Genomic DNA, 19583 nt, shown 5'->3' with positions numbered 1-19583 from the left:
AACAGCGGAAAAGCTGTGATTTGATGTCATATTCCGATCAGTCTGCGCAGTGCTGCATGAGTTCGAAGAGCATCTATCCATGCCCCATTTGTCCAATCGTAAAAGAGAATAGTTTAGAGGAGGAGTTTACTTGCGCTGACGAAAATTACAATGTAGGAAGAAATATTTGCGTGTAGTTGGATATCCACGTTGAGTGCTCTTTTGAATCAGTGTTACTTGTTTGATATTTACGTGTTTTAACATCGAATTAGCACTCGGATATTTGCAGTTGTTTTAATTGTTATGGCAGGTATTTCTCAAAAGACCGTGCACGACATCTTTCAGAATATGGAATACGGACCATCCAGCACGAGCTTTGCAACTGCACAGGTAACGTTACTGCACTTTGACATTCAAGTTTGGTGATTTATCACGCTGTAATATTTTTATCAGATGGGATCTTTTACATCAACACGTTTTGCGTGTAACAGCACATTAGGAAACTCGTGGCACACTGTTGTTCACGAGAAAAGCATGTGACAAGTGATCTGTGAAGTTCATTTGTGTGGGAAGATGCATGACTTCAATTCTGAAAGCAAAGTACAGAGATGCAACAAGCTAAAGTCATAACAGTATTTTGTAAAGCCATATCTTTGAATGATCTACTGTAACCTTTAACCTATCTTTAAAACCATTCTATTGGTTCTCTCTGAGAGGTGGAACAGACCAGCCTATGTTTACTCAAATCCAACATGGCCTACAATATTTTTATTTGCCGTTTTAATAGTTTTTTCTATTAACCTTAAAGTGTGTCAACAAAAGAAACGTATTTAAATTTGCAGCAGGTTTGTCAAATTGAATTCTGTGTTGTATTGGCAAATTATGGTGTGAAGTGTCCTAGTTCCAGTTATTTATTTATTTTAAATCCTAACCTTTTTATCTCTATATCATCTCTCTCTTCAGTCCTGGCTTGAGAAGCATTCTCGCACCCTTGGGTTCTTTGCAGAAGGGAAATTTTCCTGCCCTGGGGAAAGGCAGAGTCACAATGTGACAGATTCTAATGGTAAGCTTAAAGGGACACTCCACTTTGTTTGAAAGTATGCTCATTTTCCAGCTCCCCTAGAGTTAGAATTAGATTTTTACCATTTTGGAATCCATTCAGCAGATCTCCGGGTCTGGCAGTACCACTTTTAGCATAGCGTAGCATAATCCATTGAATCTGAATAGACCATTAGCATCGCACTAAAAAATAACCAAAGAGTTTCAATATTTAAAACTCTTCTGTAGTTACATTGTGTACTTAGACTGACAGAAAATTAAAAGTTGTAATTTTCTAGGCAGATATGGCTAGGAACTATACTCTCATTCTGGCGTAATAATCAAGGACTTTGCTGCCGTAACATGGCTGCAGCAGGTGCAATGATATTATGCAGCACCTGAAAATAGTCCCTGCTATTGAAAGTCATAGATATGTACACTAGATGTCGCCTTGGCTATGGCAGTTCATTTGAACGAATGCGTCAAATAGAGCCACCATCTTGAAACGGGGAGCCCTGCATCAGTGTCCTTGTAGGCAATTGTGTAACGGAAATAAAATCACCATAAATTGTCATGAATGCGATTTTCTACATGTTTATTTGGTTTGTTCCAACAGTCAGACATGTATTTAGCGTTGTGTCCAGAAAAAAATAAAAGTTTTGATATTATAAAAATCTACTTTTTCTAACTATAATGCATAGTGCTATCAGGCCTAACATCCATACGCAGCACGAAAGTCTGGATTCGTCCATGATTTCGAAGTACAGGCGGAGATAGTAGCATTACCTGGCTACTTCCTATGACAAGACCCCTGTTCCAAGATGGTGGCGATTTTGACGCATGCTTAGAACCCCAAGGCAACATCTAGTGTATATATCTATGATTGAAAGTGACCAAGGGGACTATTTTCGGGCAGGGCGTAATGTCACTACGCCTGCAGCAGGCATGTTACAGCAGCAAAGTCCTTGATTATTACGCCAGTTTGAGAGTATAGTTCACAGCCATATCTGCCTAGAAAATCACAACTTTTAATTTTCTATCGGTCTTAGTACACGATGTAACAGAAAAGTCATGTTTTAAATAGGATAAATATTGAAACTCTTTGGTTATTTTTAGCGCAATGCTAATGGTCTAATCAGATTCAATAGATTATCAGCTGAATGGATTTCAAAAACTATAAAAATCAAATGTTTAACTCTAGGGGAGCTGGAAAACAAGCATATTTTCCAAAAAAAAGGGAAGTGTCACTTTAATCCTTAAATTTTAATCTGCAGTTCGATGCAATGATAAAAAACTTTTGTCCTCTTCTTTCTTTACAGCTGAGGTTGTGTGCAGCATTGTTTGTGCTAATGATCAGGATGTTGCATCAGTTGCTTCCTCTGCATCGGCAGGCTTTAAAACCTGGAGTGATCTGAGCTGTTACCAGAGAGCCAAAGTTTTACACCGGTACTAAATCAGCAAACATTTAGTCAAAATATGTCTCATGTCCCAAATACTTTGCATAATCTAATAAAATGTATCCATCAAAGTTTGATTTCGTTCATTGATTTCGATATTTGACATGACCTTACTCAGTCAATATTCAAGAAAAGATGGATATATTATATTCACAAAATGTTTTTTACATAATGAGCCTTAATAATATACATCACATTGAGTCCACATTCATATGTGTATGTGCTTCAGGTTAGCAGGTGTTCTGCAAATACACACTCAGTGTGTGTCTGAGGTGTGTGAGCTCTCGCAGTCATCCACCTCTCCTGCAGCATTGATCAGACTGGCCCAGTACTATGCCAGCTGGGCTCAGCTCAGAGACACAATCCTGCCTGAGTGGAACCCTCGAGGTGTGTGTCATTTGGTTTATTTTTAAAGTGAACTTGTTAAAAATTGATAGACATGTTTAATTTATATCTGAAAGGGCAGGAATGAATGGAAGTGTGTTTGTAAGAGTCATTATATATTTTGTTTCCCCAGGTGTTGTTGCAGTGGTTGTTTCAGATGACTGCACTGTGTACTCTCTTATGCTGAAGGTTTTACCAGCTCTAGCTATGGGTGAGTATTTTTATTTAAGTTATAATGCAACATTTCTCATGTGCAACGTTATAATGCAACTCTTGTTCATGTGATATTGCTATTGTGATAATGCACATTTTTTATTTTCACAGATGTTGTTCACATTTAAAGGGATAGTTTGGCCAAAAATTATATTAAACCCATGATTTGTTACCCCCAAGCCGTACGAGATGCATATGTCCATCATTTTTCAGACAAACACATTTTCAGTTATTTTAGAAAATGTTTAAGATCATTCAGTTTATCAAATGTAAAGTTACGGGGTCCACGTCCTTCAAGTCCAAAAAATGTGCATCCATCCTTCACAAAATAAATCTAAACCGCTCCACAGTGATAAACAAAGGCCTTTTGAGGGTAATCCGTGCCGTTTTGTTGTAGAAATATCCACATTTAAAACTTTATAAACAAAAATAACTAGCTTCCGGAAAAGCCGTCATCTTTGTCGCGTCTGCATTCAAGATGAGAGTGTCCGCAGTTTACGGACGTTTCTAAAATAACTGAAAATCTGTTCGTCTGAAAAATGATGGACACATACATCCCGGACGGCTTCAGGGTGAGCAAACCATGGGTTTAATATAATTTTTGGCCGAACTATCCCTTTAATGTAAGCAGCTGTACAGTAACAAAACAACAGCAACAACATTTGGCTTGGTAATAGACTGTGTATTTTTGTAGGTAATGCTGTTATTGTGGTACCTGGAAGGACTACCTCTCTTCCCGCCCTTCTGTTGGCTCAGCTGTTTATGGAAGCGGGGATTCCTGCTGGAGTGTTAAATGTGGTGACAGGCGGTGAATCATCACTGGGTGTTAAAGTGGCTCAAAATCCACATGTGAACTACTTGACCTATAGCGGATGTAAAAAGACCGGAGAGGCGCTGGCTAAAGCATCAGCTGGTTGCGGAGTCCCCATGACCTTCTCTTTCTTACTCAGCTCTGTGTGCCCTTTTATCATCTTTGATTCTGCAGACTTGGACAGTGCTGTGGATGGAGTGATAGAGATGGCCTTCAAAAAGAAGAAAGATGTAAGAAAATATTCTACATACATGGGTCAAACCACAATGCTGGTGTAAATGCCCACCTTTCAGCTAAAATTAGGAGAGAAACCAAGGAGATACCCATCACCCATTTTTTAATGGCAATTGCAATAACACATAGTGTTACTTTCACCGCTGTGGGAATGGCACCAAATTTAGATAAATGTTACTTAGTAAAAAAAGTTTTCCTGCAGTACCTTCATAGTCCACTTGGTTGCAGTGTGGTCCACAGAAGACAACTGCAGGTGAGAGTAGGGCTGTCACGATTATGAAATTTGATGATTAATGATTAATAGGCTTTATGCCCAGCTGCACTACTTCCTGAACTTCAGCCAGCTCCTTGTTTCCTGTCTGCCATTATTGGACAAACTGATTAATCCAGGTGTGTTGTCTTGTTGTTGTGACTACTGAGGTCAGGCACACCTGGATTAATCAGTTTGTCCAATAATGGCAGACAGGAAACAAGGAGCTGGCTGAAGTTCAGGAAGTAGTGCAGCTGGGCATAAAGCCTATTGTCTATTTTATTGCTTTGACATTTCATTCTCATACATTGTTGTGATTATTTAAATTAAATCTTTTGCTGGATTTACCTAAAAAGTGAATATTAATACACATAACATATATTTAAAAGTAATTCTTTAATAATAAATAGTTCATACTGCTTATCAAAGTTTTGCAGCATTTCTTTAAATACTGTTTTTTTCCACTGTATTGAATGGTTTTGCAATGTATCCCATTACACTGTCAGTTAAGGAACGCCATCTAACACCGTCTCGTTTATTCAGACGCTACAGCTCCCCCTTCTGTTTTTTAGAGAGTTGTGCAATCATTGCGGTGATTTGAAATCATCGCGATGAGGTCAAACAATTGGATGAGACGATTATTTAATCATTGTGACAGCCCTAGTTGAGAGTCATTTATAAAATAATATTTTTGTACAATTCATTTGATAATAACTCTGTCTGTCTGCAGTGTCGGTGGGTGCTGTGTGTGCAGGAGTCAGTGTGTGACAGTGTTGTTTCGAGACTGAGGTTAAGAATGGCAGGAATGAAGTGTGTTCCTCTCGCCAGTGAAATGGACAGAAGTCTTATAGATACAGCAGTTCAGGGGGCTCAGCAGCAGGGGGCAACACTGAGTAGATTCTAAAATAAAAGAAATTCAGTTTTTTCCATTGACTATGGCAGTATTAATTGTTTTCTTGATGTTTATATTGTAGCTGATTCAGTCATGTCCTCCTCCTCCTGCTGGTAATCTCTACCCCCCTACTGTATTGTGTGGCCTTGCTCCCTCCTGTGACTCTGTTGTTTCACCTCCTCCAGGCCCTGTTGTGCCCATTATATCTTTCAGGAGTTCTGCTGAGGGAGTTACTGTCGGTGAGACCGATCTCACTTACTATTGAATCAAATGCGAATTCCCTTGGAAATCCACCATATACATGCAAAATTTAGCAGCAGGGGTTTTGATTATGTGATGTGTGGTTGTGTGCAGGAAACCATAGCCCTCATGGTCAGGCTGCCTCTATCTGGACTGAAGACCTGACACTGGCTTTGGAGTCGGCAAAAAGGTACAAACATTCTTATGCGTGTATTTAGGCATCTTGTTCGCCCTTCTTGATGCTTTTAATCTTTATTATTCTGTATATCCACAGTCTATCTGTAGGTTCAGTGTGGGTGAACTGTCATTCTGTAGTGGATCCTGCACTGCCTTTGTGCGGACGGAGAGAAAGCGGAAACTGCACTGATGGAGGAAGAGAGGGACATTATACAAATACTGCTTGCTTATGTATATAATGTATTTATTAGAACCATTTTCACCAAAATGTACTTTTACAATTATTCTTTGAATTAAAAATGGACTTTCAGTGTGTATGCTTTAATTTTGTTCAGTTGGTTTGTGTACTGTTTTCTAATGATTAAGTAGTTTGGTAAATAGCATCTGACTGCCTGACATGTCTAACAGTGCTTTTTTTCCTCTATAGGGACTGTATCAGTTCCTGCGCCCTTCTCTCTCCCCCTCACTCCCACATTCCACTCCTTCCTCTATTAATTATGATGGTTTTGGGTCTGCAGCATCTAAATTTCTGATACCTGAAGGATTTGATCCTTCCAGGTGGGTTTTATCTACTTTGTATAAAAACATTTATAGGTTCAAGGTTTTCTGGATCCGTCACAAAAGAAGCAAGCTTGTTTCAGAATGTGTAAGGTATCATTGAAAGTATTTGTTTCTCTCTTTTGCAGTGTCCCTCGCTTTTACTCTCAATTAGTGGGTGGTCAGTTGCGTAAAGCTGACTCTGGTTGCAGCAGGTCAGTTTTGGGCCCTGGGGGTGTTGTGCTGGCTCACTGCCCAGATGGAGGAAGAAAAGATGTCCGTAATGCTGTGGAGGCTGCCATTAAGGTTCAGCCAGGGTAAGCTTATATGGACGAAGATTAATACTAAAGCATTTAAACCAATTATATTGGCCAGACTTTTTGGTAAGAATATATGTCACCCTTTCTGTGATATCCAGACTAAAGTCTGATAACCTTACGTTTGTCCCCTTCTATGTTGTGCAGGTGGATGAAGAAGAGTCCTGCTACGCGCTCTCAGTCCCTTTACTCACTTGCTGGCATCCTGGAAAAGAAGAAACGCGACATTGCTACATCAATTCATACTCAAACTGGCATTGCATTGGAAGAGGCCGACAAAGAGGTGGAGCTTAGCATCTCCAGGCTTTCTGAATGGGCTGCACGCTGTGATAAAGAGCAGGGTGGAATTCCAGTAAGACCATACAGATTTTAATAATAAGCGCTTGGGTGTTCACATGATTATTTTATTAACCTGAGAACTTATTTAGTTTTAATTGTGTCTATCTCTGTATAGTTCCTGCCCCAGACTGGTTCTGCCCTGTTGACACCTGAGGCTATAGGAGTAGTAGGTGTGGTTCTTCCCAGCTACAAACCGATCCTATCTTTGGTGTCCTTAATGGGGGCAGCTGTTGCCATGGGTAATGCTGTTGTCATGGTCCCAAGTGAGAAATACCCTCTTCCAGCTCTTGAATTTATTCAGGTTTGCCAGTTTTCTATTTATAGTATATTTTTGAAGGAGTTACACCGAACTCACGATCACCAAGGTGCTAGACAAACAAGACTGAAAATCTCCCAAAAAAAATAAAGTCTGCACACTTGAATCCTTAAAGCAAATTTAATCACCAAGCTTTCGGTCAAGCGACCATCCTCAGGGCATTTATAGTATATTAAAAGCAAGAGAGAAACATTGGTCACTGAAAACGTTACAAATCCTCCTTTAATGTGTTTCGGTTTTGCCAATGAATTTCTTTTTCAGTTCACAATGTTTTTGTAACATTTGCTAAAACATTAACCTCTGCTCTTTGACCAAAGGTCCTGCAGGCCTCTGATATCCCAGGAGGTTTGGTCAGTATAATAACAGGGGACAGAGATCAGCTGACCCAGGCTCTTGCCAACCACAGTGTGATTCAAAGCATTTGGTATTGGGGAAGTAAAGAGGTAAGAGATTTAGTGAAATCCTGAAACTCACACGAGGGGAATTTTTATTATGCGCTTTTTATTTTCATTTTATTTCACAGTATTTTAATGTTTGTGGTCATGTCATCAGTCAAACGCCTACTCGCCTTATCTCTATAACGCCACCTGATTACTGGACACATTTCAAAGAATAAAAATAGGTTAAATAAAAAATATCTTACTGTAAATGGAGAATTTCAACAATGGCATTTATATATGTAAACTTCTGCATTATTCTGCTGTTAGGTGTTCACTTCCATATTGGCCAGCAAAATTTTACATAAAATTACTGATTGTTCCTTTAATGCAAATCACTATTGAACTAGTTCTGTTAAATTTCCCCCTTTTTTGTGCTGACAAATAGATCGACTCAGCATTTGTTAGGCTTTGGCATGCTCACTATTTTGTAAATATACTCTTATCTCTTTCTTTCTGTCGTGTTTAACTGAATAAGCATAAAAGCTATTTTGCCGATTTGACCAAAGCCGTATTGTCAGCACTAATGTGATTATATGACTCCTTTGGCATAGATTCTTTCATTTCTCTTTTTATAGGGCTGTCAGTTCCTCCAATACTCGTGTGTTTGTCCTCTGAAACGCTTGTGGCTGCACTATGAAGAAGAGGAGAAGGAGGAAGGAGGCAAAATCTGGATGAGTTCAAATCCCTCTCTTCAAGAGGAGCTCTGGAGAAATGCTGTGGTCTGGAAGAGTGTATGGATGCCAACTGCATAAAAGCACTTAGCATAAGAACAAAGTATATTGTTTAAGAGCAAAGTATATAGTTCTGGAAGTGAACCGAAGGGAGTTATACTGTAATAGATTTTGGTAAAGTTCTGCTCAAGACTACTCACCCAAAAGACTGGCGACATTAAGAGAATCTGTAAACATATTTTGTGTTCACATGTAAAGATAAAATTGTCTTCATTTGTTACCATGACGGACAGTTGTACTCTGAAAAATAAAACCGTTATTACTCAAGTCCAACTTAAATTTCTCAAATATAGAAATACGGATTTTATTTGTTGAAAAAAAGAACAAAATGAACAATATTTTTAATACACAATGTTCTTACAAATTTCAGTTCCCTCTTTGTAGAACAATTGAGTAAACAATCTCATTTACTTTTTAAATTACTCTTATAAACTAAGTAACTGCTGTGATTTAAAGTAGTTCTTTTAAAATAGATTCAGCTATATACAGTTTGTTTGGTAGTGTTGTTGTGTTTTGTTAGCCAAATATAAAAGATGATACCTTATGGAAATTATTAGACAAACAACCATGGCTAACCTTGAGTTGCTTGCTTTGACCCTACATGTGGTAGGCCGGGGGTGGGCAATTCTGGTCCTGGAGGGCCACAGTCCTGCAGAGTTTAGCTCCAACCCTAATCAAGCACACCTGAACAATCTAATCAAAGTTTTCCGTATCACTTGCAAATGAAGTTCAGGTGTGCTTGATTAGGGTTGGAGCTAAACTCTGCAGGACTGTGGGCATTCCTGGTCCTGGAGGGCCACTGTCCTGCAGAGTTTGGCTCCAACCCTAATTATACACACCTGAATGTCATTTCCAAGTCATATTGAAGCATTTGATTGGGATTTCCAGGTGTGTTTGATTGGGGTTGGAGCAGGACAGTGGCCCTCCGGGACCGGGAATGCCCACCCCTGCTATAGTGTATAATAATGCTTAGCAGGTTTGCAGTTTTACATTGGTAAATTTGTTCTGTAATTGACATTCATCATGATTATTCTTATAATTAAGTAACAAAAGAATGATATATTATAAAAAATATGAAATCAAGTGATATTAAAGAAACGATATGTGGATTATATATCAATAATGACTCGAGGAATGCAGTCTACTGTTAAAAACAACTGCACACCCTTCATTCATGTTTTCAACATGCGTAGGAAATAAAATGAAAAAATGCTGAGTCACAGTGATACGATTCAATGTCACAGGGTGAGGTTCCGTGTGCGAATTCCGGTAAAAAAAGCCAAGTCACAGTCATCTGACTACTTATCACATGTGTACTAAAAGTGCAGTTTTGTCCCTTACACTACAAATACTTACTATTCCTTTAGTCTTGTATAATCAGTAAAATCTCAAGTTGAATCAAACGTGACGCTTGAATTAAGGGTGTTTTTTTGGTTATTAAACTGTATTTACATAAATGGTTACTATTCTCAGACAATTTTGCATTAAAATGCAAGCATAATTTTGATACACTTGCTACATCGCAAAATCTGGTGATGAAAGAAATAGTTAATTGTTTAAGTTATGTTGTAAAAATACATGTGGCGTGATCAAAGTAAACACGTCACATTATACAACCATTATCGTTTGTAATATTTTGAAAATTGACTTAAAATATATTTAAAAAGAGAGAACAACAGAACAACATTTTAAGAAAAATAAATAAATAATTTCTTGTATAAAGAAAAATGTTGACAACAAGCACTGTCAGCTGACTGGCTTGTAACTTCCTCATTCGCTTCGTGTTTGTGATTGGCTGAGCTCTTCGCCACTGAAACGTCATACGGTAAGCGTATATAAGACGAACGCACATCCTCCATTTCACAGCTTCTGGAAGATCGTTTGAGTTCTTGCTTCAACAGTGATTGAACGGAACTTTGATTTCGGACGACTAAACAGCGAGAAGATTTCATATTTATTTTTCTACCAAGGTTTTGATAAGAAAACAATAGAAATCCGCTGAAATGGCTTCTCAAATTCGCCAAAACTACGACAGTGACTGCGAGGCTTTGATCAACAAGATGGTGAATTTGGAGTTGTACGCTTCTTACACCTACACCTCCATGGTAAGTGTCTTTTTTATACGTTTTAAATCGTTTGCGTCGTAATGTGGTGGTGGGGTTTTTTTGCATCGAAAATTCTGTTTTTTTTCTATTATTGATCGAGTGTTTAACTGAATAAGTCTTTGTTTACTCAATTTGGCACTGCGTCATAAGTCTGCCATCAGACTAGCCCGATTTATCGTGCGTAAGTTCTACGCCGTAGCGACTGCGTGAACGAACGTGTTTCAACGTTTCCTTTTGTTTTCAACAGGCTCATTACTTCAAACGAGATGATGTCGCCCTTCCTGGTTTTGCCAAGTTCTTCAAGAAGGAGAGCGAGGAGGAGCGCGAGCATGCCGAGAAATTCTTGGAGTTTCAGAACAAGAGGGGTGGACGCATTGTCCTTCAGGACGTAAAGGTGACACTATTTGAAACTAACACTGATCTTTAACGGGGTTTTTTTGTATGCAAAGCAGAGTATATAAGGCGTTTCTGTGCCCATTGTTTGAATTGTTTACTAATGTGTTTGTCTCCCTCTACAGAAGCCCGAGCGTGATGAGTGGGACAATGGACTGACTGCAATGCAGTGTGCTTTGCAGCTGGAGAAGAAGGTCAACCAGGCTCTGCTTGATCTCCATAAGGTTGCTTCTGAGAAGGTTGATCCTCATGTAAGTTTCAAGATATTAATCCAAACCTACACTGACCCTTAGGCCAATCTCTCAAAACCTACATGTTCCGTTCAACCTCTTGTCAGATTATGAATCTCCTATTTTTGCTAATTGACTAGCATCAATGTTAGATGGTATTAAAAGTGACTTAATTTATGATACTTAATCCTTTTTTCTTGTCCTACAGCTGTGTGACTTCCTGGAGACTCATTATCTGAATGAGCAGGTTGAGGCTATCAAGAAGCTTGGTGACTACATCACCAACCTTTCCAAGATGGATGCCGGCAACAACAGGATGGCAGAGTACCTGTTTGACAAGCACACCCTGGATGGACAGAGCTAAATACAGCCATCTTCTCATCTGCATGCTGCAAAGCTTCTATTCTTTGCTCCTAAGTCATGATGTTTATTATACAGCTTTCTGCTCCAATAAATATTTGACATTTTTCAAAACTAATAAAGCTGCTCAATTTCACTAATGCTGTGGTCATTTAATCATCTTGTGATCAAGCCATGCGTTCTTGCTGAATGTACACTACTTTTAATGGTGAATTTGAATAAACCTTTTTGGCTGAATTTTTGTCATCTCTCATTATTTGAAAGTATAGTAACGATAGTCTCTGGAAAAACAGAATGTCTCATTTTGGTTTTCCTTGTTTCATGTACACACCATGTTGAGATTGTATCCCTCTATTACGTGCACAGAGGAAATTAAGCAATACTTGTTCTTCCATCTTAAAATACAATGGGTCTTTTTTACGTGCATTAATGTGATAGCCCTTTACATACAGAAAACGAAGTGAACGTTTCTGTTTATCTTGATAAAGACCGTCTGTTACTTGAAGATACTCAAAGTTAACAGTTTTTTTTTCTCATGGGTGGAGTTTGGGCGTCCCATTTTGTCTGGGCTATGAATGAAATATAATTCATACTCTTTCATTTACTATATTTTAACTGTATTTTAAACCAGAGAGTCCCACTCTTGCATTCACAAAAGTGAAACTTTGCTTATGCTTCTATTTATTCATATGACATATAAAGATATGGACGGGAAGACAAAAATAAAAGTCTTTATTAAATAACCAGACTTACAATTGATATTTTAACATTATCAATATTTTTATTATTTAAAAACCTCAAGATAATTCTTTCCTTGTGTCCCTGGCCCCTGGTTGGCTGATCCATGTCCGATATTGTTGGGGTTGGTGGTGGATGGGTGTGGCCTTGGGGCAATTGCTTTCTTGTGGCCTCCCCTGTAATCTCTTCAGCCTCAGGCTGGTTCTGCTGGTTTCATGACTCACCCTCTTTTTAACATTGCACCTTCAGCAAAATACAAAAAACAAGGTGGCATGTGTGTTGTGTGTTGACGTGGCCTTTGCTCTGGGTTGGCTCTGCACTGCATGTCCCACTTTTTAATGCATTGAACACTAGTTGATCTCTTAACATATATACAACGCCAACAAAATCATAGCCAAGAAAAACAAAAAGTGTAACAAAGGATAAGCTTGGCGTGCAAGTGGTGGCCTGGGGCGGGAACTATCCTGTCAGGCGGTGATGGGCTAGCCCTTGGGCACAGTGCCCCATCTGTTCCTAACACCTTCTGGGGATATTACAACTACTTTTTGTCATTTCCCTCAACCTCCAACTCTCTTATAAACCCAATGAATTTACTTTATTATCACTATTAATGTTATTTATGCCACAACTAATTAAATTATCCATTTTAAACCTGTATGCATTAATTTCCGTGGCATATTCATAGAATTTTTTGCTCATTTTTCCGTGGCATTCTCATTGATCACCGCATTTTTCCGTGGCCCTGCTACGGACTGTCTTTTTCCGTGGCATTCTCACGGATTGGTTACTCAACTGTTTTGTCCTATTTTCTTGCCATTTTCGCTTCGGTTTAGGGTTAGATTTACATGAAATGACATGCTTACCCAAACCCAACTTAACCAACGCCAGGCAACAATTGTTTAAAGTTTAAAAAATATAAAAGAATAAAGCAGAAAAAAATAGTATAAACCAATAACTAAAGTGACATACTAACGCAAACCCCAAATCTGACCCTAAACCGAAGCAAAATGGTTTAAAAATAGGAAAAAGCAGTTAAGTAACCAATCCGTGAGAATGCCACGGAAAAAGACAGTCCGTAGCAGGGCCGCGGAAAAATGCGGAGATCCGTGAGAGTGCCACGGAAAAATGAGCAACAAATTCCGTGACTATCCCACGGAACTTTGTGAGATCATGTTGATTAATCTTAATAACTCATTAATATTATACACACATGCATTCACAATTATACAGAATTTATCAGAATGGATTTGCATGGGCAGTCAATAGTTTGCTTGTCTTATTTGTTTTTGTTTTGTTCTCTTGGTATTATCACATCTAAATAGAGTCACTTTCTGTGTTTACATTATATAAAAAAACAACAACAGACTTACAAAAACCAGTATGGCTGGAAACAGATTCAACTGGTGTTTCTACTTCACATGTGGAATAAATAAAATAATATTAAATATATCAGAACAAGTAAATACATGTAAGAAATAAAAGGGGAAATACAAAACAAATGTCATCTCTCAAACAATAAACAAACATAAGTTGTTTTTAAGAAACTGACAGTGTGATGCAGAAAATTTTGTAAATCATTAGACAAGCCACAAAATCATTTTTTCACTTCTTCCTTTCACTCCCACTTAAGATCTATGTCGATTATAGCCATATTTAACCAATTTACATCTTGTAAAGATCAAATTTATGTCAGGTGTAAGTGATGGATGTTATAGATTTCCTAAAATAAAGCAAAACAATTTTAAATGAAGGTTATACCTGGATCTTTTGAGCTGATCAAGTTACACATGCGCACTGTTTACATAATAGGACACACCTTTGTAATAAAATGAAAACTGCTGAGTCACAGTGACACAGTTCAAGGACACGTAATACATTTACACTTGTTGTAAAGCCTCTTATGAACTTTTATATTCTATGTTGTTTATCGTTCCCTATCTTCAAGTTATATTCCAACTTATGAATATAGCTTTGTAGATTTTGCTTAATGTTGGTTCTTTAGACAAAATGTTAAATGCTCTCTTGTTTGTAAGTTGCTTTTGATAAATGTGTCTGCTTAATTAATAAATGCAAATAAAGTTGTTGTAGATTTGTATCTTCCGACGACTGCATATTTTGTGACATAACATGAAAGTCGAATGGATTAAAAACCATATTAAACATATGGCTAACCTATGAATTCACCTTAACATAGGTGCAGTGTTAACTATGAACAATTGTGAACTACCTTACTTTATATTAGGTGTAACATTGAATAATTAGCTAATGAGATTCAATTCGGTTCTTCTTTTGATGATACATGCAAAATAATACAAGTACCTTTGGAGCTTAATCTACAATACAAATAAAGCTAAACCATTTTGAGATAAACCAATGTCACATGTCACAAATCATGAGGTTACAGCAATTTCAACTTGACATTAATTATTAACAAAGAAAAACAAACTCATCCATGAAACATGAGCTTGTCCTGGTCTGAACGTCATAAAGAGGACTGTCTTCTCACTTCCTCATTCAGCTCTTCTTTTTGATTGGCTGAGCTCTTTTCCACTGACACAACATGCTGTGAGCGTATATAAAACAAGGGCGTACCTGTTATTTCACAGCATTGGGAAGATCTGAGGTTCTTGCTTCAACAGTGATTGAACGGAGCTTCGATTTCTAGCGGATAAAAGCCATCACATTTCATATTTATTTTTTTACCAAGGTTTTGATAAGAAAACAAGAAAAAATCAGCAGAAATGGATTCTCAAATTCGTCAGAACTACGACCGCGACTGTGAGGCTTTGATCAACAAGATGGTGAATTTGGAGCTATATGCTTGCTACACTTACACCTCTATGGTAAGTCTCACATTCATTTAATCTGTGTTTGATGAAGTTGTTTGTATTTGTATAATAATTCTCCACTATTTTCAACAATTCACCTGCAAACTGCTTCTCTTCACCCGAGTCAGGGTAATATTACCACATTCCAGATCTTTTCTCACCTCGATTTGTTTCCAACAGGCTCATTACTTCAAACGGGATGATGTCGCCCTTCCTGGTTTTGCCAAGTTCTTCAAGAAGGAGAGTGAGGAGGAGCGCGAGCATGCCGAAAAATTCATGGAGTTTCAGAACAAGAGGGGTGGACGCATTCTTCTACAGGACATTCGGGTACATACACAGTGTTTCTTAAATGTTGTCCTTAAAATGTTGAATGCTGTAAGAAAACTCTTGTGAAATTACCTCTGACCTGAAATCCTCTGTTTGTCTCCCTCTACAGAAGCCTGATCGTGATGTGTGGGACAATGGACTGACTGCTATGCAGTGTGCTCTGCAGTTGGAGAAGACTGTCAACCAGACTCTGCTCGATCTCCATAAAGTTGCTTCTCAGAAGGGCGATCCTCATGTAAGTTCTCAACATTTTCCTCCTGACATCTATAGATCTTTAAAAAGGCAAAAAGAAAATAATATACAAGTCATAATGCAAGTCTTTAGTCAGCAGTGATTTCTTGATTAAATGTCTTTAACATGAATGTTTTTTTCTTGTCTTACAGCTGTGTGACTTCCTGGAGACTCATTATCTGAATGAGCAGGTTGAGGCTATCAAGAAGCTTGGTGACTACATCACCAACCTTTCCAAGATGGATGCTGGCAACAACAGGATGGCCGAGTACCTGTTTGACAAGCACACCCTGGATGGACAGAGCTAAATACAGCCCTCTTCTCATCTGCATGCTGCAAAGCCCCATCTATACTCAATCACAAAATGTTTATCACAGAGCTTTCTGCAGCACTATAAAATAAAGTCATTTTGCTCATAAGTAGTCATCTTGTTATCATCAAGCCTTGCATTTATGCTAACTATGACAGTGAATTTGATGAATAAACATTTTTGACTGGATTGACGTCTCATTTCTCGTTATTTTAATCCTACAAGCTGTTTTGGAAACAAATCAAGCATTCTTTTTCATACACCCAGACATTAGAGATGTTAATAAGAATAATGTACAGTAATTACTAGTTACAAATGGATTATTAACCCTTCATTAGTCATGATGGGTGGGCATTTAAAAAGCAATACTTGTTATTTTTATGTCTTATAAACAGTGTTGGTTAAGTTACTTTAATAAAGTGATTAACTATTCATTATTAATTACATTGTCAACACTAGATTTAATTATTCACTAATTACTCTGTCTGAAAAGTAACTGCATTATTCACTACTAATTTCAAATTAGTTCAACCTTGACCATGTGGACAACTGAATTAAAACAGCCATTTATTTTTTACATTTTTAAATTAATAAGCATTAAGCATAAATTAATAATTCCAGACAGGGTTTAAGTAGTCCAAGGATAAAATGCTTGTTTGAGCAGTCCTAACTGAAAATAGCTTGCACCGACTTATTTAAAAAAATATCATTGCCATTGTTTTGTCTCATGATGCACATATGTCTGTAAAACTACTTAATATAGGCCTAGTCCTGGTTTAATATCATCCCTGTCCGGGAAACTGTCCGTCCCTGTTACAAGCTGTGAATGTTACATTTTTCAGTCCTTATTTTCAATTTTCAGTATTGAATTTCTAATGCATTGCAGTTAATTTACATCTAACTAAAAGAAGTCATTTGTTACTTCAAGCTTTGTTTTCTTTTATGGTCTTGTTTTATGATGATGCAACAACCAATGAGTTTTACACAGTTTGAGCAGTTAAGATGTTTCTTTACACTTCCAAATTTTGTTTCCTCATCTTTATTGATGATGTATCTGCAAATGGCAAAAGAATTACAAAAATTAAGAAACAAAAATATTTGCCCTAAACACAATGGAGGGCACATGTGTTTTGTGAAAATGGAAAAGTGGAAAAGCGTTGCATTAGCAGCACCAAACGTTGTGGGTTCAAACCCAGGGGACACACAATATAAAAAATACCTTGTAATGCACTGCAAGTTGCTTTGAATAAAAGCATCTGTCAAATGCATAAATGTAAATGAGATAAGGGTAGGATGTATGAGACTCATGTTAGACAAGTAGTCAAACAAATTCAAATGAAGGTTATACCGACCTGGATCATTTGAACTGATCAAGTTACACATGCACACACGATAGGACAAACCTGTATACTATAATGAAAGCATGCTGAGTCACAGTGACACAGCTCAAAAGCATGTAATGCATTTACAGTTCACTTGTTGGTGACTAATATGTGTTTATATTATGGCATAAATAATCTTTTAAAAAATGGTAACCTTAATGATTACATTTAAATACGATAATAAACTGAAAAAAATAATGTTTTGCTTATATGCGTGTCCTGGAAAAAACATTTTAAAGATATTTAATTTGTACATTTTGTATATTTTGACAACTGCATATTTTGTGACATGACCCAAATGGTGACCAGTATGAATGGTATAAATAAAGAAGTTGCCATTACACCATGGGACGATAAAATGGTTTATTCCGGATGAGAAATGTTCCACGGATATGCATTATTTTTCAATAAAAACACACCTGAACTGTCAAATGCTTTAATATAACCACCAAAGCAATGTTTTAGCAATGTCTGTGGTAACAGTGGTATATGACGAATAATTGATGACAGGCCGCTGAATTATTCAAAAATAATGCACACCCAAGGTGGCAGGGCTGGACTGGGACAAAAAAATTGGCCCTGGCATTTTGGCCCAGACCGGCCCACTAGATAGGATCACAAATCTTTGTGCAATCTTGACTACCAACTCCATGATTAAGTAGAAAAGTATAAGAGCTGACACGTGACATTACAAAAATGTAAGCACTGTAAAAGGCTTTGCAGGTTTTAAAAATAATAGTGTTAGCCAGTGAGTGCACAATGTGTAAACTAACCATTCTGAACACCTTATGATAACACTGGGACCAGATAAATGTCACAATAAAGTCGCAGTCTCGCGGCAGAGCCACGAGTCTCATTACAGTGTTTGCAGAATATTTGTATCACTTTTTCTGAACACCTTTTACCAATTCCAAACAACAGTAATTTTAATAACTAACATTCATTTTTTTAAATATATATTTTCCTTTCATCCTATTTTATGACCTTGCTGCCTGAATCAGGATTTGTATAATGGTCACACCTCAATTTTGCAATTTCCATGCATGGCATCTTTCTTATGGACATCAAATAATGAATTTCCAGTGTGTGTGTGTGTTAAACTTTTTTGGCCCATTTTAAATGCAAAAACAAATGTGCCTAATAATTCTGCACACTTGAATATAAGGTGCTTTATTCTGCAGCCAGCCATCATTAACAATAATGCACTACTTATAAATGCTTTACTGTATTTACAAAATTGATGGTAGTTATTAAGATTGATTTGGAATTAGTAAAATATTTGATAAATACTGTGATCAAAATTTTGATGTAGCTGCCTAATAATTCTGCCCACACTGTATTTTATTGCAGTGTAATCACTGTTATGTCAGCCATTAGTCTATCACTTGTGTTTTTGACTGCGTTTTATCAAGAGGATATCTAACGAGTGTTTTAAAAGCAGTTCTGCTTACCGCACGTCAACTCGATTCTCAGTCGTCTCTTATTTTGAAATTGACAGATGCACTGACACTGGATACTTCATAAAAAAGCCCGAAAAGTTGTGATTGGGATAGCCAAATGTCAAATAAAAAAGAACCAATGGGCTGCGGATTAGGTGCTCCTGGGCCGGTCTGTCCGAAAAAACATCATCACGCCAACTTTTTTGGAAAATGCAGTACATTGCCATTGCGCCTTTTAGCGCCATTAATGAATTAAAAACAGAAATTAAGAAAGAAAGCAACGGGCTGCGTTGCACGATGTCTGACCAGCCCATAGGTCAGACCCTGACCCCCATAACACTCGTACATCGTGCAACGCAGCCCGTTGCTTTCTTGCTTTTCATCATGATACTCCCCCTCTGCATCTGACACAAGAAACAGAAGTGGAGGGGTGGAGCCTGAGCCTGTTAAGAGATGATTGGGCCAGCCAGCCCGGTGCCAGTATGGAAAATGAACCAATGGTCCGCTGTCCCTGCTATGGGCTGGTCGTTGGCCAATTAAAAAAGTTAAAATGTGGAACGATGCGGAGTGCCGTTACACCGCAGGTGTGCATTATTTCCAAATAATTCAAAGACCTAGCTGTCGTCAATTATTTCGCCTTTACTACGGTTACCACATACATTGCTACAAGCCCTGACATACATATGTCGCATAAAAATGAATTCACTTAATTGGTGCAGTGTTAACTGTGAATATACAACTAATTTCCTAAACTAACATATTAGCTGTCGTGTTGGATAATGTTAGCTGATGAGAATCAATGATCACTGTTGATTTGTTTCTGGTTTTTGATGATACTTGTAAACTAACACAAAGTTTAGATCTAGTTTAATCAACTATATGTAA

At 37.7% G+C, this 19583-nt stretch overlaps 3 protein-coding genes across 3 annotated transcripts; all 3 read left to right on the top strand.

Moving 5' to 3' along the window:
- Nucleotides 1-121: 121 nt before the first annotated feature.
- Nucleotides 122-8622, top strand: aldh16a1 (aldehyde dehydrogenase 16 family, member A1). The gene is made up of 16 exons (XM_073857276.1): nucleotides 122-369; nucleotides 943-1042; nucleotides 2337-2463; nucleotides 2704-2861; nucleotides 2992-3069; nucleotides 3766-4112; nucleotides 5097-5259; nucleotides 5345-5497; nucleotides 5613-5688; nucleotides 5773-5882; nucleotides 6107-6233; nucleotides 6362-6529; nucleotides 6677-6881; nucleotides 6984-7169; nucleotides 7502-7627; nucleotides 8200-8622. Exons 1-16 carry the CDS (start codon nucleotides 283-285, stop codon nucleotides 8374-8376), a joined length of 2388 nt encoding a protein of 795 aa, XP_073713377.1. The 5' UTR covers nucleotides 122-282; the 3' UTR covers nucleotides 8377-8622.
- Nucleotides 8623-10216: 1594 nt separating this feature from the next.
- On the top strand, nucleotides 10217-11680 carry LOC129436071 (ferritin, middle subunit). Its single transcript, XM_055193940.2, has 4 exons — nucleotides 10217-10460; nucleotides 10708-10854; nucleotides 10979-11104; nucleotides 11292-11680. Exons 1-4 carry the CDS (start codon nucleotides 10359-10361, stop codon nucleotides 11445-11447), a joined length of 531 nt encoding a protein of 176 aa, XP_055049915.1. The 5' UTR covers nucleotides 10217-10358; the 3' UTR covers nucleotides 11448-11680.
- A 3109-nt stretch (nucleotides 11681-14789) lies between these two features.
- LOC129436072 (ferritin, middle subunit) lies at nucleotides 14790-16066 on the top strand. Its single transcript, XM_073857275.1, has 4 exons — nucleotides 14790-15024; nucleotides 15190-15336; nucleotides 15446-15571; nucleotides 15720-16066. Exons 1-4 carry the CDS (start codon nucleotides 14923-14925, stop codon nucleotides 15873-15875), a joined length of 531 nt encoding a protein of 176 aa, XP_073713376.1. The 5' UTR covers nucleotides 14790-14922; the 3' UTR covers nucleotides 15876-16066.
- The last annotated feature ends 3517 nt before the right edge of the window (nucleotides 16067-19583 follow it).

This window comes from Misgurnus anguillicaudatus, chromosome 19, assembly GCF_027580225.2.
Source record: "Misgurnus anguillicaudatus chromosome 19, ASM2758022v2, whole genome shotgun sequence".
NCBI classification, from domain to species: domain Eukaryota; kingdom Metazoa; phylum Chordata; class Actinopteri; order Cypriniformes; family Cobitidae; genus Misgurnus; species Misgurnus anguillicaudatus.
This window is presented reverse-complemented; position numbering and strand designations above follow the sequence as displayed.